The sequence below is a fragment of the Octodon degus genome, unplaced genomic scaffold, assembly GCF_000260255.1.
Source record: "Octodon degus isolate 3935 unplaced genomic scaffold, OctDeg1.0 scaffold00065, whole genome shotgun sequence".
NCBI lineage: Eukaryota > Metazoa > Chordata > Mammalia > Rodentia > Octodontidae > Octodon > Octodon degus.
Genome location: NW_004524641.1, coordinates 9,947,292 through 9,972,277, shown reverse-complemented (window position 1 = coordinate 9,972,277; position 24,986 = coordinate 9,947,292). Strand labels below are relative to the sequence as shown.

The following is a 24,986-nucleotide window of genomic DNA, read 5'->3' as shown; positions in this document are numbered from 1 at the left end:
CCCCAGGGTGGGAATCACACTCACATTCATAATCTGAGCTCTAGATCACGAGTTAATCACAAACTCGAGAAGCTGCCCCATGACTGTATGAGGCATTGGGGGACAACTAGACATAAACCCTAGCATCATAAGATAGGGAAAAGGGCAGTAAGTACTCCAGGTATGGTTTAGGCATGAATAGACTTTTGTGCCCAAAAGGGGGATAGAAGGTCAATGTGGTAGCATCTTCCTACTACCCCAGCACCCTGGGAGGCTGAGACAGGAGGGTCCGAAGTTTGAGACCAGCCTGGCAATTTAGCAGTTTATTGAGATGCCATCTCAAAATAAAAAAGGGATTGGAGATTTAGCCTAGTCCAAAGGCCCGAGGTTCAATCCCCTCCAAAAATATGAGGATAAAATGAGTGGAAAATTTGTACTTGAGTTAATATGTTAAACACATAGAGTAGTCACTAAAATGATAGAAAACAATGTCTAGTTTCAAAACCAACAGAAAGAAAAAGTAGGTATTTTAGCAGCTGAAGGCAGGAGGTGAGAAAACAGAATTAGATGAAGAGGAGAGTACTCGGATGGCAGTGGTTTGAATTACTGCAAGTCAGTTTGTGTTTTCCTCCTGCTCCCCCTCTCTAGTACCCAAGCAGGGTGCACTGGCTCATCTTTAACATCTGGCTGGTGGAGGTGGGCCTGGGCCCAGTTATAGTGATAACTGGTTTCTGTGGTATAAATATTCCCACTGTGCCCAATTTCAGGCTTCCAATGGGACATCAACCAGTTGCTAAAATTTCTAGAACTATAACCTCAATGTCTAGGGAGCCCGTGTGTGCTGGCTGCATAGTACCACTATCTATTTGGGACAGACAGGCTTTTTTATTTTTCTCATGATCTACATAGTACGTATAACTTTTGATAATAAAATAAAGATTAGACAGATTCAATAACAATGAGATACTACTGTTCAGATGACCTGCCTCTGACACATTGGCAACACCGAATGCTGGTGAGGCTGTGGAGCTGTTCATAGCTGTGGTTTTACACATGGTTAGCTTTCTGGTTTCCCTTCTCATCTTCCTCATTTTCTCTTCCCAGAGGACAGATTGCTTTCCTTCCTTAGTACTGGGGTGTGTCCTGTGTGCTGAGCCACTGTAGCTCAGTGACATGCAGAGATAGGTGATATGGAATGACTGTGTCTCACATTATACTCATAACTGAATCAGGGACAATAAAACATTTGCTTTTAAAACATTTGCCCACCCACCTCTGTCCTATTATAACTGTCAAACCCAGAAGCAACCAAGATTCTTGGAGTAGCAAATTGATAAACTGTGGTACACTCAGACAGAGGAATATCATGCAATGCTAAAAAGAAATGAGCTGTCACCTTATGAAGAAGACAGGGGAATCTTAAGTGTATATGACTAAATGAGAGCAGTGCCATATGATATTCTGGCAAATGAAAGACTGTGGGGGAAGTAAAAAGAGCTGTGGTTGTCAGGAACTGGAGTAGGGCAGAAAAGGAGAAACACAGGTTTTCTAGGACCATGAAGATATGCTGTGTGATATTATCAGAGTGGAAATGTGTCGTTATACATTTGTCCAAACCCATAGAATGTGTGACACGAAGAGTGAACTTGAGGTAAACTATAGACTTCAGGTAATTATGGTGTGTCAGTGTGGGTGGGTTCATCAGTTGTAATAAGTGTGCCATGCTGTTGGGGGATGGTAACAGGGAGGGAGGTGATGCGTGCGTGGGGGCAGGAGGTCGAAGGGGAACTGCTGCACCTTCCTCTCAGTTTTGCTATGAAAAATAAAACAAAGTAAAACGAAATGAAATGAAACACACTTTCTAACACATTCAGCTAGAGAAGAAATCATAAGGGGACTTACTGGGAAACAGGAGTTGGTGGTATTGTTATTAGAGTATTTATCACACAGTTATGAAAGGCTAGTAATTTATGATCCTTACTAGCGAAGCCGGATCAATACAGAGATAAATGTCCTCAGCACAATAGAATTTATATCATCCACATGATAATTGACCACTGTGTCATGCGTTCAATCATTCATCTCATTAGCTGATAACTAGCAAGAAGGCTAATATGTGTATGTGATTTATTAATGGACGGTGGTGTGAAATCCTGCACTCGGCTTACCTGTTCCTGTCTTGGCAACACAATACACAGTTGTCCACCTCAGTAACAGGATGCCAGAGAGAATCAAACAACCTGGTTCAGTGTTAGACATCTCTTGTAGAGATCTAAGCATGTCTAAGGTAGTGTTACTGCTTCTCTTTGCTTTCTCCCAGTTGTGGTTTCTGCCTCCTTTTCTCCCCCAGACACAAGTGATCTGCCTTAGGATAGAGGTGGGTGGGCAAATGTTTTAAAAGCACCTTTATTGTCCCTGATTCAGTTATGAGTATAATGTGAGACACAGTCATTCCATATCACCTATCTCTGCATGTCACTGAGCTACAGTGGCTCAGCACACAGGACACACCCCAGTACTAAGGAAGGAAAGCAGTCTGTCCTCTGGGAAGAGAAAATGAGGAAGATGAGAAGGGAAACCAGAAAGCTAACCATGTGTAAAACCCACATGGAGTTAGCTCTGTGACAGGAAGAGTGGAAACCATTCCAAGCACCTTCCTCCCTTCTTTTTCAGTCCACTGGGCATCTGTGCTTTGCTTTGCAAGGGTTAATCAGATGGCCTATTATTCAGAAAATTAAAGGCTTGGCTGCTTGAGAGTTCCTTTCAGAAAGGATTAGAGTCTCTGATGAGGCTTTGATGTAATAGATGGAGCTGTTCTGCTTCATCATGCTAATGGAGGAGTTTTAAGGACTCCCCAGACTCTCTTTGACAGTGCGTGTCTTTATTCATTCCCTTGCCTAAAATAGAAAAAAATATTTTATCTTAAGAAAATTTAGCGCTTGAACAAGGAACTGGATTGGCATCCCTGAGTGGGTGGTGAAATGTTCATTTCTTGGTCTAAGAGCACACAGAAGCTGTTCTTCCTGGCTTCCTTGGGTAGCCACTTCCTCTGTCCAAAGAGATACAGCAGTCCTAATTATGGCCATGTTGCTTATTACCTTTTGAAGCTTTGGGCTCAGAAGGCAGACAGAAACAATAGCAGGTGCCAGTACAGTGGTGCTGTGTGTTCCTCAGGAATATGGACTGTGGCAACTACTAGCTGCGAAAAATCCAACTTTGCATAAAACATTTACCTATTATCTTAAAAAAAATTTTTCCCAGGCGGGAAAAAATTTACCTATTATCTTAAAAAAAATTTTCAGTAGTGGTTAAGTTGTTACAAAAGCCTGGCTTGGTTTATTTTCCCCAATTTTGTGTTCCTATCATCTGTAATAGTCATGTAATTGGCAATCAGCCAAAGGAGTGTTTAGTCCTTTTACATCTTTAGCAAAAGAACACACATTAAGGGAAGGGCACGAAATGTGGGTGACAGTGCCATCAGGGCTGCTGCAGCTGCAGGCTATTAGCTTTCCTCTTAAGTGGATCCCCCCCACTATGTATTACGCCCTGAAATTCTAGTTGGAACCATCATTATCATCATTTAGGAGGCAAATTTGATGTCCTGTTGCTTCCACCCATTTGTGTGATGGTCCAGTCCTCTCCCCTTCCCTCAACCCACTGTTGGGATTAAATTGCTACCTCCTTTGAGCTGTTTTTCAATCCATAGGCTCCTCCTCCCTCCTCCTCTTCCTCTTCCTCCTCCTCCTCCTCCCCCTCCCCCTTCTTCTTCTTCTTCTTCTTCTTCTTCTTCTTCTTCTTCTTCTTCTTCTTCTTCTTCTTCTTCTTCTTCTTCTTCTTCTTCTTCTTCTTCGCTGTCTCAGCCTACTCTGAGGGGGGTGCTGGAGTGGCATGGGGTGCAGGGGATGGAACTGCTGTCCCCTGTATCTGCCTAAGCTTGCCTAAGTAGGTGCTTTAGACTGTGGAGCTACCTTGCTGGCTCCATAGACTGTACTTCTGCAATCTCCTTGGCATTCTTTGCAATGAACAGTGAATGGTAGCTTGGCATCTGCTTTTCCTTTACTTGAGCTATGCAACTTTTGGGCATTCATTCTACAGTTTGGAATCAAGGAATGACTCTATGCAGTTCACCAAGCATCTGGGAGGGTTATCCTGGGTCAGAACTCAGTGCCTCTGTGTATTGGCCACCTATGGGGACTTTTCACTAACTGGCTGTCTGACACTAGGCATCAGTTGGGACTGAAGAGCATTATAGGAAACAGCCAGTGAAGCTAGATGTGTTGGTTGGTGAGTGCCTATGATCTCAGCACTCTGATCTAGAGATAGGGGTGAGGGCCCTGGATTCAATCCCCACTAGTACCCGTACCCCACCCACACACAAAAGCCTCTGAGATGCACAGGACAATAGTGTTCGTATTGTATGTGGTCATTTCTATGAGAACCCAGAGAAATTGTATCTTTAGTCTATTAGCAATGATCATCTTTGGATTATAGTTTTCAAAACAGCAAATCTGTTTGTGTATTATGGATTTAAGAAATACAGGATGTTAATTTTTCCTTTCACATTGCCTATAAAGAATTCCAGAGCCAAATATGTGGCCCCCTTAAAGTCCTTACTTTTGTTTTTAATTTCCTAAGATTTCGCCTTTGCTTCATGCTTCTCTTCTGCCTGTAATTATTTTTTACTTGCCTTTCTGCATCTACCTTATTTATGCATGTGCCATTGAGGGGTGCCTTAAATTATTTCTAGGACAAGATGCAATACTCGGGGCCAGCTGCCTGTGCTGCCGCCGGGGATGATGACAGCTGCTCTGGAAAGCAGTTTGCTAGGTTTTCAAAAGGTGAATATAAAGTTAACAGGTAAGACAGCAGTTCTACATCTAGGTATATGCCCAAGAGGTGTCCACGGAGAAACAAGTGCAGAAACATTTATAACAGTATGAATTAATGACAGCCTAGCACGTAAAAGGTTGGGAGGGAGTTCAGTGGTAGGACACTTGCTGGGTGTGCAAAAGACCTGAGTTCTATCCCCAGGGCTGCAAAAGTAAAATAAAAATTAAAATAATATAAAATAGAGGGCCGCGAAGATAGCTCAGTAGAATAAGTGCTGGCCTGGCAAGCACAGGGTCCTGAGTTCAATCCCTGGTACCTCAAAAATAAATAAATAAATAAATAAACAAAAATAAATAAATAAATAAAATGGAAAAAAGAAAGGAAAGTAGAAAACAAACATGATATATCCATACAAGGAACATTATTGTTTAGCAATGAGAATAAAAGAAATATTAATATAGGCTAGGACATTGATAAATCTAGGAAACATGCTAAGTGAAAGGAGTGAGTTACTTCAAGTCACACACACTATGTGAAATGTCCAGATTAAACACATATTTAGAAACAGGAAAGAGATTAGTAGTTTCCCATAACCAAGGGAGTGGAAGAAAAGTAAGGAATGATTGCTAATGGGTACGAGGTTTCTTTGGGGGTGATGAAAAAGTTCTAAAGTTGATAGTGGCCATGATTCTACAACTAGGTGAACATGCTAAAAATCTTTGAATTGTACATTTTAAATGGGTGAACTGTATGGTGTGTGAATTATTAAAGCTGTTATAAAAATCATGTGCAGTAATTAGTGGTAAATTTTATGGAGTTGCTTTTTTTCCCCTGTATTTTAGGAAAGGGTCTACGGGGTGTTCAGGGTCTCACTACTAGATCAGACTTGTAGTGATTCTCCTGTTTACAGCCTCCTAAGTGCTAGGATTACAGGAGAGCACTGCCACGCCCAGGCTCAATTGCCGTCTCAGCACGCCCCCGGGGGCAGGGATGGCACGGCAGGCCTGGGGATTGAACCCCTGGTCCCTGTGCCTATTGGCGTAGGTTTTGCTAGTCTTCTTAGGCTTTTAGTATTTACTTAGTGCCAGATATAAACATTGTAGTTAAGCCCACTCATATGCAGTAACTTCTACACACCAGCTTGGGCTCACAAGTCTCCAAGGCGAGAGACAGCTTTCCCCACAGTATGCGAATCCCCTCTCTATTATTGAGTCTAGTACATTTGAGTCACTAGAAAACTCCACAGTGGCTCTCAAGCATGCTCGAAGCCTGTGGGCATAAATGCTGTCCGTTCTGCATCCACTGGTCCTAATGTTTGTGTACACTGTCTCCTCTGCCCTTGTCTACTTACCCTAACTCACAGTGAGTGCAAATGAACAAGAGTGATAAGGAAATAAGAGGATAAATGAGAGATGAGGCAGTATTGCAAGCAAGCAAAGAGAATATTCTGGAAGGTGGCCAGGTCCATAGCTGCCATCAGAGTGTTGAGGGCTCAGTCAGAGCATTAGATCAAATGAGAACTAAAGAGACCATGGAACTAGTAACTTCAAGCTTTTGGGTCTTTTGAGAGACGTTTCAGTGGGCAAGAAAGGTAGAGATGCTTATGTTGATAAAGACATAGCAGCACACCCATCTATTAAATTTAAGTCTGTCCAATATTCCAGTGGCCTTTCCTGGTTCCTTTCTATACTACACTTGTCTTCAAGTTCCACACCAAGAACTGCAACCTTTGTCTTTGAATTTCCTTAACTCAGGCTGTCTATTTCCTTAAAGGTGCCCTTCTTTCCTTCCAGTCACCTGTGTAATGTGGCTCATTTGTTTTGTAAAGCAAATAGTTACTTCTGTCATCTTTCTGCTCAAAAGTCTGGTGATGCCTGGCTAAGGAAGCAGGTCCTGAGCTGGGGATATAGCACAGTGGCACAGCATTTGCCTAGCTGTACAAGGGCTGGGTTTTAGTAAATGAATGAATAAATAAAATAAACAAATATACCAGCAGCCTAAGCTCACTGGGCAGGGCTTTCTATGTTGAATGAATGAATGAATGAATGAATGAATGAATGAATGAATGACTCCAGATTATCTCCTCCATCTTTATTGGGACTTCAGCAATGGTCTACTCTGTTCCCTAAGTGAGCCTTGCATTTTACACTTATGGGTCTCCCCAAGGGACCCCTGTAAACTTCACCTGAATTACTCTTCCTTGTACTTCCTTCCAATGTTCATTTTGTCCTTTAAGACCTAAGTCCATCTCTCAAGAAACACTTGTTCTCTTAGCTAGAATTGCTTGCTTTGTCTCAGTTGTTCTAGTGCCTATACTTTCTAGCCTTCAAGCATGCTTGTTTATGTCCATGTCCATATTTACACTATTTCTCAAATCCATAAAAGCAATGTCCATGTCTCACTCTAGGCATATTTGCCTTTTAAATACTTGGTATAGTGCTGTTCACAGCCCACACCTAACGCACTTTTCAATGAACCAGTGCATTGAACCTCGGTCTAAATATGTCCTATATGTAAGTTCGGTGTTCCCCCAGGAGATGATAGCTTCCTTACAGATGTATATGACATCTTTTGTTTGATTTTCACTCTCTAATTCCCTGCACCAATCCTGGAGAGGTGCTGAGCAGACAATGCTCAGGCATTGTGGAGCTTGTTGCTCTTTTCTTCCAGGGAATGTTGGCATATTATCTGTATTATCCATTTCTTCATCTTGCAGGGAGAAAAATGCATACAAATGAGAATTATGGATTGAATTCAGGATAAGGTGGCAAGTAGATCAAGTGAAAGAATACAATTCATATGTCTCCAGGCCCTTAAAGTGGGCTAAGAAGCAGACCATGGCTGTTTGTCAAAATGGAAATTGATTTTTGAATCAAAGAAATTAGCCAGATGTTCAAAAATAAAAGTACTCTAAGACTTGAACTTGAAAATGCCGATGTTTTTTGCTTTGTGCTGAAATGTATGACCTTAAATGTTTCCTTCCATCCAGATCTTCCAAGTTCTGGCTAGGACATCTGTCAAACAGGCATGTTATCCTCAGTGATAGGAATCACACTGAGAGAATGTACCTGGTGGGTATAGTGTTTGAATCTGACTCAAGGGCCATTCAACATTGTCATTCCCTTCTTGTTATGGGAACCTATCATTCCCACAGTCATTCATCCTCAAGTCACTTTCTTCTTCATGAATTAATAAAAACTGGGTTCTACCCTGGATTGAGGACTTTGTTCCAGTTAGCCATCATCCTAGCTGGACTTAGGACCCCTTGGCTCCACATAACTACAAATATGCCTTAGTGTCTATATTCTCGCCATGGGTTGCACTGGAAGTGGTAGATTAGAATTAACTCACTAGAATTCCAATAATGTTGCCATGGGATTATAAATATAAACTTCCTGGGCTGCAGTGAGGACTGGAATGTAGTCATTATTAGAAAGGAGAGAGAGAGAGAGAGAGAGAGAGAGAGAGAGAGAGAGAGAGAGAGTGTTTGGGGATGTAGCTCAATGGTAGAACACCCAGTAGTGCTCCCCCAAAGAGGGGTGTCAGGTCAGGAGGACTCCTCTCATGTGAATGGGGTCAGTACCCCTCTAATAGGGCTTGATGGAAGAAGCTCATCGCTTTCTGCTGTCTCCTATCTCTGGAGAAATCATCTTAGAAACAGACATTCATACCACACACCACGAAACTCGCCTCTCACCCACAGAACCATGAGAAAGAAAATACTGTTCATTTAAAGTATCCAGCCTCAGGTGTTTTGTTATAGCAGCACTGCTCTAAGACATTCTTGTGCTCTCATCCTGCTGACTGGGTGTGTTGTGTCTGTCTCCTTCCAGTAGACTAGTGTCCTGTAGCCCCAGCGCCTGGTACTGTGACCACCCAGAGAGCTGGCATTCATTGAGTGCTTGCTATGTACCAAGCACTGCATATCAATCAATTGATTTACTCCCACAGTAACATTTATGATTATTTTATAGATTAAAACAAAAAAACTGAAAAATTTCTCCCCTGCGTTTCCTCACTAGATTCACCTGTGAGCCTGGGTCCACTCCTGACCTTCAATACTGACCATGAATTTAAGTAAAACTCAAATGTTATCATATGCCCCTAAAAGGTAGCACTAGGTTTGTCCCCAATACTGGACTCCTAATCTTTTCTGTATAATTGCCCAATACGTCTTTAAATGAATGACTACTGTTTGATACTTAGGAGAACAATGAGTTTGGTGATTAAGTATATTATTTAAATACATCAATAGGCTACATCTTGATGTATTTAAATGCATCATTAGGGACCCCCACCCCTGCCTCAGGTGGGGAGTTAGAACACAGTTTCAGTTATTAACAGTGAGACTGTACACATCACCAAACAACTTATTTTTATGATTCAGGAAAACGGAAATAGAGTGAAATAATCCAACAAACAGAGGCAAACATTCATTAAAATACATATGCAATGTCAAATTTCTTAGCCTGCTTTTTTTCTTTTGAGGCATTAGTCATTTTGGGAAAATGTCTGTTTGTCATCGTCTTGTCTTCCAGAATGGAAATTTTCTTCTGAGACAGAGTACGGGGCTCCTCTGCTATTTAGCCTATAATTAGTGCAGCCTCTGGAGAATTTTCTCCCCTTGAAGAGGAGGGCTCTTTGTCAGTCAGGCTGCTGTGTGATGATGGCAGGAGCCTCGGGCCGGCACGATGCGTGGTGAATCACGGGGCAGCGAAGCCTTGCTCAAATTGAAAACATTTAGGTATTCTGTACCAATGGGGACACTTAACAAGTTGCGAGCCTAGAAGAAAACAGCTGAAAGGCTGCATGACAGACGACAGATGGGGGGTGAGAAGAGAGGAGAACCCTGAGTTCTGATCTAGTTCTGTCCCTCCAAGTGGGATAAGATGGCTGTCACTCAGTCTTCTCGCCAAGCTCACCAGTATTTTCAGTTTTTGCTTTTTCAGCTGCTCTATATCAAGCACATTTATTCATGGGTAAACATCAGCCTGTGACTTGTGATAACTGGCTCTCCCTTGTAGACATCCGGTTTTTTATTATGAAATAGCATTTAGTGGTGACAGAGTGGCCCTGTGAGATTCTGTCTGTAAGCAGGAACTGCGCAGGGAGCTTCTGCCCTAGAGCCTGACCTTGCCTCTTGCTAAGAAATATCCCCTCCTTGCCTGTTTCTGGCATCAGCCAGTCTGGAAGATTGCTGCAAATGACTGCAACAACCTGTGTTTAATGTGGTAACACTAATGAATTCTTAGAATTAATCTTCAGCCAAGAAAGCATGATGGAAAGTACTAGAATTTCAAATTAGGTAGTAGATTGATTTCCTCTGAGGCTGAAAGTTGCTCCTTTTTCCTCCTGTTGGCTTTTTCTATCATACTCAAAGCAATCACCATAGCATTATACATTTAGGTTCTCATATATGTCTGAGGGTATGAAGAAGTTTTCATTCTGTTGTTTTGTTCTGTTCCTTAACACAGAAAACTGCACCTAAAACCAAATTTTAAACAAGAAAAAATACCTTGCAATGAAAGATTTACTTACAGTTTGGAGAGGGGAAAGTGGTTTTTCTAAAGGCAATCTATGTTTAATTTCCTTTTCTAGAGCAAGAGATGGGGAATAGATTTCCACAGTGTGAGACACTGTCTCCTATAGAAACAGCAGCCCCTAGATGTTGCAGATGAGGGGGTAATTGGGTTCTGTAGGTCTCCCCACAGTTTACTGCCAGGTCCCTCATTCCAACTTCATCTCTGTTCCTCATTCTTACAACAGAGCTTCTGAGAATGTCATTTGGGGGCTTATTGACGAAAACAGTCTGTAGAAGAGTAACTTCGGAGACATGGAATCAAACAAAATTTAGCCTTTTCTTAAGCCCAGGATTTTAACATGCTCTTGTGCATCTTGAGTCTCCAGAGTGACTTGATTTAGATAATCATTGATGTCCCCAGTCTTCCTTGACCAGAAAACTAGTGTTCTTCCATGGAATAGCTCCCAGGTACAGTGCTTTACCCACCTCCCCTTGCACAGGCTGGCCCTGTTGCCCAGGACAATTGAATATTTTATGTATCTTTTGAAAACTTTGCTCAGTGTCTGGCTGGATGTTCTGTATCTGGAATTTGTAATTCCTGATGTAATAAGCAATCCTGAAATGAGTATGTATACTCCACTTGCTTAATTTTATATATTTGTTATCCAAATCAGGAGAAAGGTGTGTTTACATCGTGTGTTCTCCACATCCTCAGCTTGAAGAGCATATGGAAGGGCCAGGGAGATAGCTCAGTGGCATAAGCGCCTGCCAGGCAACCGCAAAGTCCTGAGTTCGATCCCTAGAATAAAAAAGAAAGAAAGAAAGAAAGAAAGAAAGAAAGAAAGAAAGAAAGAAAGAAAGAAAGAAAGATTATGTGGAGGCTTTAAGGAATTTTAATGATCCCAAAAGTTCTTTCTTCAGCCTCTAAATCTCTGCCTAGAAGAAGAGAATGGAAATGCTGACCTGACAAACTTGAAACAGTAAGAATTGATAAAGGGACTAAAGCCAACAATTAATTGCTCTTAGGTGTTTCAAAGTGTCAACTTGCAGAGGTAAATATTCTGCTGGTTCTTCAGTCATTGCCCAAGTCTTGGTTCATGAATCGCTTGGCCCTGTTTCCCAAATCTGAAATGTCTTCTTCCTCTGTCCACCAAGCTCACTCACTTCAGTTCTTCCGAGACTTGGCTCCAATCTTACCAGCTCTAGGAAGGCTTTCATACTGGAACTCCTCAGTGACATGCTTCTCACTCTGTATTGTTTTATGCATTGTAGTTGCACCATTTTTAACAACACAGCCAAGTAGGAAGAGGCCACCATGGCAGCTGGGGCATTAGCCTCGTCACTCTCAGGACTTGACCTCAGTTTTCTCGCCTACGAAAACAGAAGGTTAGAGCAGGAAATCTTAATCCCTCTGGCTCTGAAACTCCACTTTTTGTTATTATGTGTTTTGAGTTCTTAGGCCTCACTCTAAATATATATGCAAACACTGGTTTTGCTGTTTCTCTGTTCCTTCCATCTTTCTAATCGGTTGTAGATCTGGAGTGAAAATGAGAAAACAGTCTGTAGACAAGTAATTTCAGAGACATGGAATCAAACAAAATTAAGCATTTTCTTAAGGCCAGGATTTTAACAATGCAAATTTTTATGCACTACTTTTAGGTTATTCTGATGTTGCGCAATAACATTTGCTGAATAAATCTCCCATTTCTAGCAATGCATGATGTTTGGCACTATCTGCTCATAAGGGAGAACTTTCTTCTGTTGACCAAAACAGGAATGATCTCCTTTTAGACTGTCTCTTAAGATCCACAAGAAAATAGTGTTTCAGTATGCTTTCAAGGTCTTCTTGCCTTTCACCTGAAAACCTTCCAATGTTACAGTGCTGCTTAGCATTCCTCCCATACACATGGATTTAGTTTTGCTGATCCTGTAGTGTGACATTCAGTACAGTCCAGTCTTACCAAGAAATCTAAACAAATCCTCTAGCTCATCGCTCCCAGAAAGCATTGTGCAGTGTCTTCCTTTTTTATGGATCCTCGCAGGACAGCAGACTAACTTGTTGGTTTCTTGCTTGTCTGATTTGGTCACTTTCTTATTCACACTTTATTCTTACTCCCTCTGAAACAGAGAGACCTTCTGTAACATACCAAGTGACCTTACAACCTTCTTAGAAGCCTTGCTTCTCCAGTGGGTGCTAAAATTGGGATTAATTCAGATCACTTTCAACTGCATCCCTGGACTCCAGGAGAGACCTAGGCTTAAAGCTAGATGAAGTATAAGGCTCCTGTCTCTCTCATATCCTATTCCAGAGCTTTGCTTCTTGAAGTACCCAAAGGAGCCTATCTTTAGGACCCTACCTGGGCCTGGGTTCCTGTCCCCTCATATGCCATGAAATTTTTTCCAATTGCCACTCTTCCGTTCAGCCTCAGACCCCTTACTTTGGCACAAGTCCGAAAGCAAGGACAGCTGCTCCAGGTCTCTTGGTTTTTCTTTTTTTCCTTTTCTGTGAGTCCTACTAGCAGAAAAAACTTCATAGGAAGAGTGAGAAACCAAATGTGTTTTTTTGGAGAAACAAGAATTCTCTCTCCTATCGAAGTTTAACATATCAATACCTGTTCCAAGTTATGTCTGAGATGTTTGAGATGGAGACAGACACTGAGGTTAAGCTCAACTGCCTATGTTATAGGGTAATAATATCATTAAGCTTCTCTTCTGGAGGATTAACAATTTAAATTTGCAGACCAAAATTAAAGAAAAAGAAGGGCTACAAGGGCAGCCAACATTTTGGCCCTAGCCTTTCAAGGTCAGTAAGGACTCAGGAAATAGGAGAACCTATACTGTAACATCCTGTAACTCAATTATGTCACAAATTTTCTGATTAAGGAGATTTTGGGGCCACAGAGGAAAGTGATTGATGATATAGAGTGTGCCTAAGGAGAGTCACATGGAGAGAAAACATTCTCTCAAGCTTTCACAGAGAGCAAATTGGTCAACCAATGGCTGTGACTCATCCATATGGCTGACACTCACAAAGGATCTACAAACTGAGGATAGGGTTTCAGGTTAAATCCTGAGGGGATTTGACTGACCTTATACAAAAGTTACATTTCTTGTTATATAGGTCTTGCTCTTTCTTGGTCTTAACCATTCAGCAGAAAAGTATGAAAATGAAGTATAAAAAGTAAAGCCATATTAATATGATGAGCTGTAAAAGGCTCAAGTCAACAACTTCAGACATTGGCAGTTTTATGGAAAACCCACTACTATTATGGACTATTGGACTATATTGGGATAGTTTGCTGACTTCATGTATGTACAGTATTTAAATGACAATGGAATGCCCTTCTCTGACAAAACTAACCAAAAAAGGGGATACAAATGAGCGATCATTTTGTATCTGTATTCTCAAAGTAGTTAGGATAGATATACAGCTCCATTCTCTTAATCCAGTTAATAGAAAAGCTTGTTCTAATAGTGTTTGAGACAGGACATCAGGTCTGCATCTTGTGCAATGAATAACCACTAAGACAACAATATGTAATGTATTAATTATTGAAAATGTGCTAGTAATCGGTTATGAAACTGTCTCATTGCTATTTGTTTCTCAATAAAAATATTTTTAAAAAAAGAATTTTCTGTGTAGTGTTAGAGAAACACTTCAGCCCAGGTATGTGGTGATGAGAAAGACAGTGTAACTTGACCACTGTCCCCAAGCAGTCCTACCTGTCATCCAGCAGATTGTGCGTGGACTGCTGTTTCATCCGTTTCCTTGCAGGCACCATGGATGTTGTGGCGGGTTTGTCTTCACTAGAAGCTTTCAAGGAATGTGTGGCTAATTTTATTTGAGGAGTTTTCATATACCATCTCCCAAGCTAGGAGGGCAGTGCTGTCACTTGTATTATTGATTTCATTGCCACCTCTTGGGTTCCTCCGTCCTCAGGAAACATTTGTTTTCTTTTGTCAGTTCCAGAGACAGATGAATATACCTGATGTCAAGAGAAGATTGGTGACACAAAGACAGAAACAGTCTTTTTTTTTTTTAAGCCTATACACTGATTTTGCGTTATTGATAGGAAATATAATAGGTTACATAAAAGGCCCTGAACCTGTAAAAGTCAAGTGATTAATTTCTTCCCATGGTGAGGGCAGCACAAAGGGGACCTAGGTACTGTTGCTTTTCCTAGCTGCAGCTCTACAAGACAAGGAGGGCTGTGCATCAGTGTTGAACTGAACTAACTGGGAAAGTAACCGAATGGCCTTTGGGATTAGAAGGTGAGGGATGTAAAGGAGTTTTGGAGTAAAAACTGCAAAGGTTACGTAAAGCTTTTCTGGTAAGTCTAACTATTAAGGATTGCTTCAGGAATTCTGCTTCAGTGTTCTGGAAAGATGTTCAGGGTGGTGCTTTTTACCATTTGTCAGTGCATTTGATTTTCAAAATGTGATATTTTAGATGTCATTTGGTTCATGGAGTGGGCGGAACGGTACCAGTGTTGGTTCAGACCCTGCAGTGGGAGCTGAAGATTGAAACTGAACAGGACAGCTGTTGAAATTGCCTCCCCTCACCAAGGGCAGCTCCTCAGACTAGAAGTGTGATGGCAATTTCATTTCATTAGGAATTTCTGTGTGTCAGGATCATCTTTAGTGGCACGGAAAGCGTACAGCAAAATGTATTAAGTCATTGTTTTCTTTGAAAAGGGCACTGAGCGTGAAGCAGAAAGTGGTTGCCCCTTGTGGTTTTAACCAATTAACCACAGAGGAGTTTAAAAGCAACCTGAATTTTACCTCTTTGAATGGACTTTTTGTTCCCTGTTTATGTAATTTCATCCCAATTCATCTGAATTATATGCTAGTCACTTCCTGTCCTGGTGTTTTTCTGCTTCTTCAAAAGACATCAGAAATTAGGCTGCTGTTTCTTTAATACTTGTTTCTGTTTTTTTTGCAAATGTACTTTTCCCACTACTAAGTAATGGCTGTTTCATATTTTAAGATTTGCTTGAAGTAATGATACTCAATTCTAGATGTCTCGAAAGTAAAAACCTATAGCCTCCTGAACTTTCCTCTATTGAAAAAAATCTGTCATGAAAATTAGAAAATTGTCTAAGCAGTGTATTTTTCAATGTTTTCAATACTTCCAAGTAAATTGATGGTAAAAATTGACTGTGCATTAAATATTTACTTAAAACAAACTAAATAATTTCTGATGGTTTGATTCAACTAATATTTTTTGTATTTTCTGGTATTAATAAAGAAAGAGTTGTGTACGGCGAATAATGAGGTTTTATAACTGAGTGCTCTCACCTCCTCTCGTCCTGTTCACCAGGGAGGAGGGAGTCTCGGGCTCTACTTTGGATTGTTGTTGATTTTTACCAACAGGTGTCTTATTAAGGATTTCGAAAAGCGGCCTTCGGTCACACAGCTCCTGGACCACCCGTTTATTAAAGAAGCTCACGGAAAGGTTATGCTTCTGCAAAAACAGCTGGCCACAGTGCTTCAAGACCAGAAGCATCTGAACCCTGTTGCTAAAACCAGGTACAGTTCCCCGGGGCTTTCTGCATCTTCCCTCCTGTTATTTATAAAAATGGCGTGGCACGCGTTTGGATTTTCCTGGCCCTGTCACTGAGAAGGATCACGCTGCTGCGCGTGGCGCAGGTGCATCGATGTGACACGGAGCACTCCCTGCCGGGAGGGAGAGCAGGCAGCCTGCACAGACCAACAGCCTGTGTGTCCTTGGTGGCTAGTGTCCCTCCGATGGCTGAAGCTTCACCTCCTGTTCAGTTAGCTCTAGGTAAAAATTTAGAGACATATATATGTTTATATGTAATATAAATGTGGATATTTTGAAGCCAAAAAGGGTAACTACAAAAGCAGCCACAGCTGAGATTGTCTGAAAAATCTCTACCTAGCTCTTGCAAACCAGAGAATCAAAATATAGGCTGAAAAGTGATTGTGGAAAGGTTATGTATTTAATAATAGAGGGGTTTTCTTTAATACTCTCAGAGACTGTTTCTACTTTAGTTAAAAATTCTAGAGTCAACTTAATATTTTAGATAATTATTTCAGCTCTTGTCTAAAGCAACTGTGATTCTTACTCCATCCTATCTATCCCCCTTTTAAAAAATGATAGATCTTTAAAAAATGTTTATTTTCAGGGACAAGTACTTAAAACAGTGTTTTGTGGTGAATGCCAAACAAAGATCACTGGTTTCTGTCCAGAGGGTGGCAGAATTTCTCTTTAAGAAAAAAAAAAGAACTATAAATAAGCCTACTTCTGCTCAGCAAGTATTTGGTTTTATAAAACTGGTCAGGATACAATAAGTTCCAGTCCATTATTACTGAATAAACATTCAAAGTACTGGAGGTGAAGAAAATTAAGTCTTGTTAAGTCACAAGTTGTGGAACTATCCATGTATTCTGCAGAAAATGGGTTCCAAAGCAAGAAGCCAAACAGACAACAGACCTCCAGCTAGCCAGAGGCATAATATTGAGGCAATTTTTCTCCACCACAACCAGCTTTCCTTTTAGACAGTTCAAAACACATCTTTTCCTACACGGTGCGAGTTTGTTTCTATGACTTCTCTATAGAGTGGAGAAACAGAAACATTCTTGTAATTTGGTGTCTTTTTAAAGCACTAGGAACTTGTGATTAAACCCTGGAAGCTGATGTCTCCTTTCTTCCTGCGGCCTTTGTCTCTGTACCAGTCAACAGAGAGTCCTCTACAACCTGTTGTAGTGTACACTCAGACAAACAGACAGACAGACAGACAGACACACACACACACACACACACACACACACACACTCATGTGGCACTACCACCCAAAATGAAGATGAAGTACAGTGAGACATAAGCCCAGCGCTTAAATGCTCTAAGTCAAGTCCTGTCCCCTTCGTCTTCTCGTTTGGAGATCTGCTGCCAGGTTTCAACTGCAAAGTTAGCTACGTCTGCCTTATTTCACCTGGACAGATCTGTGCTCTTAAAAACAACAACCGGAACAACAACAACTTTTCTTCTTTGCCACTGAAAAATCATAACTACGTGCTCTCCCATTCCCTCGCTCTAATTTTTCTTTCTTTGTTAACTCTTTTGACGTCAAAAGCCTGACAGGATGGCAAAGGCTTCTCACAGAGTCTTTGTAATTCTGAGTTTCTTGCAGCAGTTTATGTTTCTTTGCACAGTCACAAAAAATACAGCCTCACAAATAGATGTCAAGACTTTAAATGGCCTCCTTTTTAAGAGGCAGGGGAATTAATTCCGAAGGGAATACAATACATGTAATCAATAGTTGCCATGCTACTAATTCTACAGGGTAGACCCTGTACTAAATACATAAAAAACAAGATGACTTCTAATTCTACAGAATCACTTCTGATTAGCAGCTGCTGAAATGTTGGCTATGTATGAAGTGTAATGAAAATATGGTGACTATTTATTTGGTTCTTCAAAAATAATTATGACAGCAAAAGACACATTGACATTAATCACCACCAAAATTCCCCCTTTACTTTGAAACTCCTTATCCCATCATTTTTTGTGAAGGCTCACCTGGATGACTCTCCTTGAGAGAAGAGCAGTCATCTCTGCTTTGCCTAAACCTGGCCCTGTTTCCATGTAACGTGCAGAGCTAGCTAGGACTTTTCTTCATCCCTTCAACTGGATTTAAGCAATGCAGATTGGTCCAGCCAGGTGCTGATGTATAGTCTGCAAAGCAAGGCAGCAGGCCAGTGTTACCCCACCTAGCTCCCTATATCCCCCAAAACCTGTTTGAGCCACACTTTACACTGCTTATTGGCTGGATCTAGCCTTGCCTTGAGGCTCTGACTTCCCAGGATATCAGAGCTAAAACACTGACCCCAAAGCATTAGATACTACCTCAAACTGTGATTCGCAGATTACTCCCTCTGTATATCCTTCTCTCTGGAAATTGCAGAAGTGATTGCAGGCCTCCTACCTAGCCCAGCTCACAGCGCTCACTTCCTACCGTTCTCACAGTCACTCATCCTGGAGCCACTGTGTTCTTCATGAGTTAATAAACCTGGGTGTGACTCTGGGTGCAGGCATTGGTTCCCGTTAGGAATCACCCTAGGTGCATTTAGGACCCCTTGGCTCCCCACAACTACAAATACGTTTTGTGTCTTTATTCTCGCCAAGGATTGCATGAAAATGGTAGATTGGAATTAACTCGCTGGAATACCAAACACTTTTCCACAGGATTATAAGTATCCACTTCTCAGACCACGATGAGGACCAGGAAGGGCTCTCATAAGCCTTGCCCCTTTCTGAAGGGGTTGTGGAAGTCCTCCTTTCCGGTTGTCTTTAGCGTGCTGCTGTGATTGCCTCAGTGTCCTGAATTGATTTAAAACATTCATCTTTCATGGTCAATTTGGCTTTGGAGAAGAGCCAGAGGTTGCATGGTGCCAGGTCCAGCAAATAAGGTGGAAGAGGATGCATTGTCGTATTATATGAACTACCTTTTTGTTGGGTGGCGTGTGCAGCAACATTCATTGTAGGTTTTATCATGCCTCTTAAAGTACCTGGGAAGCAGAAGCTGCCTCAGGAAGTGGCAAGAACAGTGGAATAAGTGTGTTTCAAGCAAGAGGGAGGATTATGAGGAGAATTAAAGGCAGTGTGTCTTCTGTTAGGATAAATATTTTATTTTATTTTTTAGTACAGGGTCTACAGGGTACAGGGTCTACAGGGTCTCACTATGTAGATCAGACTTATAGTGACTCTCCTTTTCAGCCTCCCAAGTGCTGGGATTACAGGCGAGTGCCACAACGCCCAGTCTCAATGCAGTCTCAGCGCGCCCCAGGGGCGGAGCCGCCATGGTATGCCAGGGATCAGGCCCTAGCTGCTGCATGCTGCCTAAGTGGAATAAATACTTTAAAATTTTAGCATTCACTGTATATTTTGATCACATCTCATAGGTTTTTTTTAATGTATTTTTTTTAAATGTATTTGGTACAGGGTCTCACCATGCAGTTCAGACTAGTAGTGATCCTACTGTTTTCAGCCTCCCCAGCACTGGGATTACAAGTGTGTGCCACCATGCCTGGGCTCGGTGGCTGGCTCAACATGCCAAGGGGTAGGGCCTGTGCTCATGTGGTACCCAGGATTGAACCCCAGTCCCTGTGCTTGCCTAAGCACACACTTAGTCTGCTGAGCTCTCTCACTGGCCCACGTGGATGTTTTTAAAGCCCACCTAGGTACACTCTCAGCCATCATTTGATGTCAATAAATCAATGTGTTTAGGGTCATGAGCTTCTCCAACTTGTGGAAAGGACAAAAAATAATTGAGCTGAGAGGACAGATAAGTGAGGCACATGGGTGCTCGTCTTTTTTGCAAGTGACCTCCATAGAGCAGGCAAGACCAGTGGTAGTTAGACCACTGAGTCGGCCAGGTTTGAGTCCCGGCTCTGCTACTCATTGGTTGTTACTGACCTTTTCTTTTTTGAAGTTTCTTCTATAAAATGGACATTGTTTTGAGGGTGGAGGCTGCTATAAAATGATTGTAACAGTGCTCTTAATGTATTTGGTACAGGCTATCATCTTTCAACAAATGGCAGGGCTGGGGAGATGGCTCAGTGGAATAAGCGCTTCCCTGGCAAGTGCAAGGGCCTGAGTTCAATCCCCAGTTCCACCAAAAAAAAAAAATAAATAAAGAAATAAAGAACAAAACAAAATTTAAAAAACCCAAATGGCAGTATACAGTCTGCTTAACTTAGATCCTTTCATTTCTTTTTAACACTAGCTTCCGCACCAGGGAGATGGCTCAGTGGAATAAGCACTTCCCTGGTAAGCATAAGGGCCTGAGTTCAATCCCCAGTTCTGCAAAACAACAACAACAACAAACAAACAAACAACAACAAAAAACATATTTGCAAAACACTAACTTCCTCTTGCCCTCAATCTGTGAGAATGTATCTTCTTATTTACTTTAGAAGATCATGACAATAAACAGTCTGGAGGTAATGTAGAAAGCACCCACTTCTATCTCTTACTTAAAATCTAATTTATTCATTTATTCTTTGTAGAGACATTGTATCAGGTCCTATGCTACACATGGGAACTACAAAGGCAGATCAGATAGGGTCACGATAGCGAGCTAATAGTCTGATGTGTGATACAGGCAAGAATCAGATAAGTGCAGCTCACATGAAATGCCTGGGCTACTACAGAGCCCTTGGGAAGGGACATCTAGGACAGCTCTGGGCTGGGATGCTTGGGGAAGACCCCCAGGAGCTGGTGGGGACAGCGTCCTTGAGCTGCCCTGGAGAACAAACAGAGGGAAGGAAGCTATACTAGGCAGAGGGAAAATAATGAGCAATGGGCAAGGAGCAGAGGCACAGGGCTGGAGAGAGCATGGCCTCACTGGACTAGCTGGCCTCACAGAAGTTCAGGGAGAACCAGGTGGGAGGAGAGACAAGGCAGGGAGGGGTCAGCTCCTGATGGGGCCAGGGAGCTTGGTTTTGTTCTTTGGGCAGTGGGGAGTCACTGAAAAGGTTCAAGCAGGGATGTGTTCCTGCAGGCCATTCTGAGCACAGTGTGGAGAATGGAATGGAGCAGGGCAAGGCGAGGACCACAGGCAGGCGAGAGCAGCCAGTGCAGTTATGAATGGCAGAGGATATGAGGGAATGGTATTGTCAGAAGTACTATGGATTGGTTGGAGGAGATTAGGGAAAGGGAGAAGAATGTCAAGGGTTAGCCAGTCAGAGCCACCTCTCGTCTTGGTTCCCACTACAATCCAACAGAAATTTCCTCACATTAACAGGCAGAGACTAGTCAAAACAGTGTTGCTCCTTCTACCTAGCTATTGAAAGTAATGCCAAGCAAGTACTTACACAGATTCCAATTTTCTGCCCAGAATTCCAACATTCTGCCCAAAGTAGGGTTCTTCAGTGGTCCAAACAGTCCTACTCACCACCTCTGCACTGGGGTGACTTGATTTTGAGAGCAGATCCTGAGGAATGAGCACCCACAGAATGCTGCCTGTTCCTGCAAAGGCTGAAAAGGCCCTATCCAGTTAGCACTGAGCCCAGGGCAGAGAGAAGCTGGTAGTTGGAGGAGGTACAGGAAAGATGGCAAAGGGAGGGGAGGAATTGGACATGGAAAAAAAGATGTTATGCAGAAGGACACACATTGAAAGCAGAAGACAGCAGATAATAGAAGAAGGAGGGGGGAGTGGACCAAAGGTCTAAGGGAGGTTGGCAGGCTAAAGACAAAGAAACTCTAAGTTAGGAAATAATGCAGAAAACATTGAAATGAAAACATCAGAAAACTTGAGGGAACAGAGGGAATCTTATGAGGAAACTCATGTTGAAAGGTCTTTATGTTTCAAAAAAATTAGGCAAATGTGGTCTCAGAGTTGAGAGTAGGCTTTGGACTCTAGGGAGGTACTCCACCTTAGGTACTCCACCTTAGAACTGGATAAAGATCAACTAAAGGTGGACACAGGATTACTCAAAAAAAAACCCAGGCAGAAAGCAACTGAGCCATATTTCAGGGCAGTGCAGTTAACGAGTGTTTAAGATACTGCACATAGAGTACTCAGAACAGTATTTGATACCAGAAACTCTCGGAAAATATATCATTGGCACCACCACCTTTCCTACTTGTCACCTTGAGTGACTCCTAGCAGCAAGGAGCAAGAGTAGAGCTGCAGATTCTGAGGGCCTCCCCGGCACAGAGCCTGGCTGCAGTGGACACAGTGGAGAAACAAGAGCAGACAGGAGGAGGGAGAAGGAGGAGAAGGCACAGTGGCTTATCGGTCTAGAGGCTGATCTAGGTATGGGGAGGCACTGGCAGTGTGAAAGTGAAGAGTGGATTCAGTGAAAGCTGGTGAGGAGAGATGTAGAACTGAGATTTCAGGGACTTTCAAGAGATAAACACCAACTAGTCAGGGTTGACAGCCTCAGCACAATACAAACAAAAGCCTTTCAAGCACTAACAAGTTGAGGAGCCCTGCGAGTAGATTATGCGAGGAAGGACAAGTCACTGGTGAGGACAAGGGAAAATCCAAGGCGGTAGCAGGGAGAAGCTGTGGAGAAAGGAAAGCTGGGAGTCAGGTGCTCCAGGGGAGGATATAAGAGGAAGATCTGAGGCCGGTGTGAACACTGTAAAGAGGTTGGTTTGGGAGAGCAGAAGCTGGGTAAGGCCAAGGGGAACAGAAGGGTGGGTAGTACCACTCATGTCTGTGATCCTAGTGCTCGGGGGGTGCTGAAGCAAGAAGAGCACATGTTCAAGCCCAGCCTGTATAACTTAGCAAGATGCTGTCTAGAAAAAAACAAAACAAACAAACAAAAAACAAATTCAAAGAGCTGAGGCTAGCTCAGTGCCCTGGGTTCAATTCCACAAATAAATAAGAAATGTACTTGACCCACAGTGAAACATTACCACATTACTGTACATAATACACACACACACACACACACACACACGCACACACACACACACACACACACACACACACACACACACATTACTTAGAAACACAGCGAGGGATCATGAGGAGCTAGTACAGAACATAAGGCAGGTGCACTGTGCATGCACACGGGGTCTGGGCTTGGGTAGTGCTGCTCCTCTCACTTCTCCTGGGTCTGAGCCTCTCAGCTCTTCTCAGGGCAGCAGCCATTGGAAAGCCAGGATGTGGCTGACCTATTCCTGTTTTACTCTAGATGTGCTGCAGATGTACATACAGATAGATGTTTGCTGGCAGAGGCACCTGTAGATGAATGACATCACAGTACCGGAGACTTGAGCATTACTTTTTATTTGGTACTAGTACTAGTGCGTGCAGAAATCATTGGAATTTAACATTTTCTCATCATTTCCAGTTTTGCCATGGTACTATGCTTTGTTCTACGCCTGCTTCCCCCAGCCAAAGCCTCATGCAGTCATGAAGGGTAGGCTTTCAGGGGTGGCTGAATCTAGAGTTTGGGATTGCTTCATGGCCCAATGCTGGGATTAAAGTTGTGGCTGTCACCCAGGCACCAGGGTGGGTTGCTGGCATACTGTATAAGGGACAGAAAGAAGCTAGTCTTGGGCTCTTTCTCTCCTCACCCCCTTGTTGCTTTTGCTGTCTCCCACTGCCAGGAACTGCTACGCTCTGTCATGGGCTTCTCTGCCTTGGGGCCAGCTGAGTATGGACTGGAACCTCCTCAAACTATGAGCTAAATAAATTTTTCTTCCCTTAACTTTGGGCAGCATGTATTTTGTTGCAACAATGAGAAAAGTAACTAAGACACATACCAAATATTTGAGTTAGGTAGAGCAGTTATGCATCCAAGGCTAATTCTCTTAACAGAGAATAAAAAGCTCTAAAATCTCATAAACAGTAGTCTGAAACTACATCCTTGCTTCAACTGTCAGGGATGCTTTTAAGCAGTTTGCTAATTTTCTTGACATTAGCCCCTCATTGCTTGACCTTCAAAAGGACTTCTTCGAAAAATTAGCTTTTTAAATCTTTGAATTCATTAGTATCACGTGGTCAGCTCATTATTAAAGTTCAAAGAAGTAGACTTGATATCATGCATTTTATTATTTATAAGAGTTACAGGGAGAAGAGAACACCACTTCCTGGAGTGTGGGAAGGCCCTGGTCAGCTGCCATGACCATGTGCTCAACTGTAAGCCTCAAGGGAACAAGCTCCACCATGTTCTGCCCCCGCAGGTGGCTTGGGCCTTGCTGAGACGGCAAATGTTAAACCCACAAATGCCAGAGGTCTACTTTAAGTGTTGCTCGGTAGAGGAAGTTGCTAGGTTTTTTCTTTTTCTGCTCTGTTTAATGGATTTTGATTCTGCCCTTGTACTTTGCCTGAGGCTGAGTAAAACAGTGACTTCACTTCTGTTTTGTTTTAATGTCTTCTCAACCTGCAGCAGTGACCTTTAAAAGCAGATTTCTTACTGGTTACCTGCCATGCTTTCCCCAACTGGCCTTGCTCCCTTCTTCCTTATTCTGCCTGTGAAAACAGACAGACAGACAGACAGACACACACACACACACACACACATACACAAACACAGAGAGGCACGTACTCATACTACATACAGATGACTCCTGGGTTCCCATGTAAATTAATGATTCCTGCACAACTACTTTACAAAGTGCCAAAGATGCTTGCCACACAGAAGGTTCCTAAAGCCTATGGCTGCCCTTAGTCTGCACCCCACTCCCACTCCCATGCCACACTCAGACTCCTGGTACCAGTCTGAAGCAAGTCTTCCCCTTGGAGCCTCTGTTCTTCCAAAACTCCACTTGTCTGAGAAGCAAAGCTTGGCAGCCAACATATTTAGAGCCTCATGAGCACAATTGGAAATCTAGAAAAATGCACTATAGTCTTTCTTGGAATTTGAAGAGATCTTTGAGCCATTACAATTATAATGCCCACTGAGAAACTAGAGAAACAACACCCTTCACAATAGCATCCAAAAAAATAAAATAGCTAGGAATTATCTAACAAAGGAAGCAAAAGATCTATACATGAAAATTACAGTATTCTGAAAAAGAGATTGAAGAAGATTTCAGAAAATGGAAAGATACTGCTTGCTTTTGGATATGAAGCACAAACAGTGAAAATAGCCATACTCTGCAAATTCTGATAGAGATTCAATGCAATACCTATCAAAACATCATAAGCATACCTCACAAATCTAAAGAAAT

General features: G+C 42.3%; 1 protein-coding gene across 5 annotated transcripts in view; it reads left to right on the top strand.

Moving 5' to 3' along the window:
* Window positions 1–24,986, top strand: part of Myo3b (myosin IIIB) — a 472,753-nt gene that overhangs the window by 171,803 nt on the left and 275,964 nt on the right. For all 5 annotated transcript variants that reach the window (XM_023719169.1, XM_023719168.1, XM_023719167.1 and 2 more), the window contains one exon: window positions 15,704–15,859. In XM_023719169.1, the coding sequence (XP_023574937.1) occupies window positions 15,704–15,859 (156 nt within the window). The remainder of the gene's footprint in view (window positions 1–15,703; window positions 15,860–24,986) is intronic.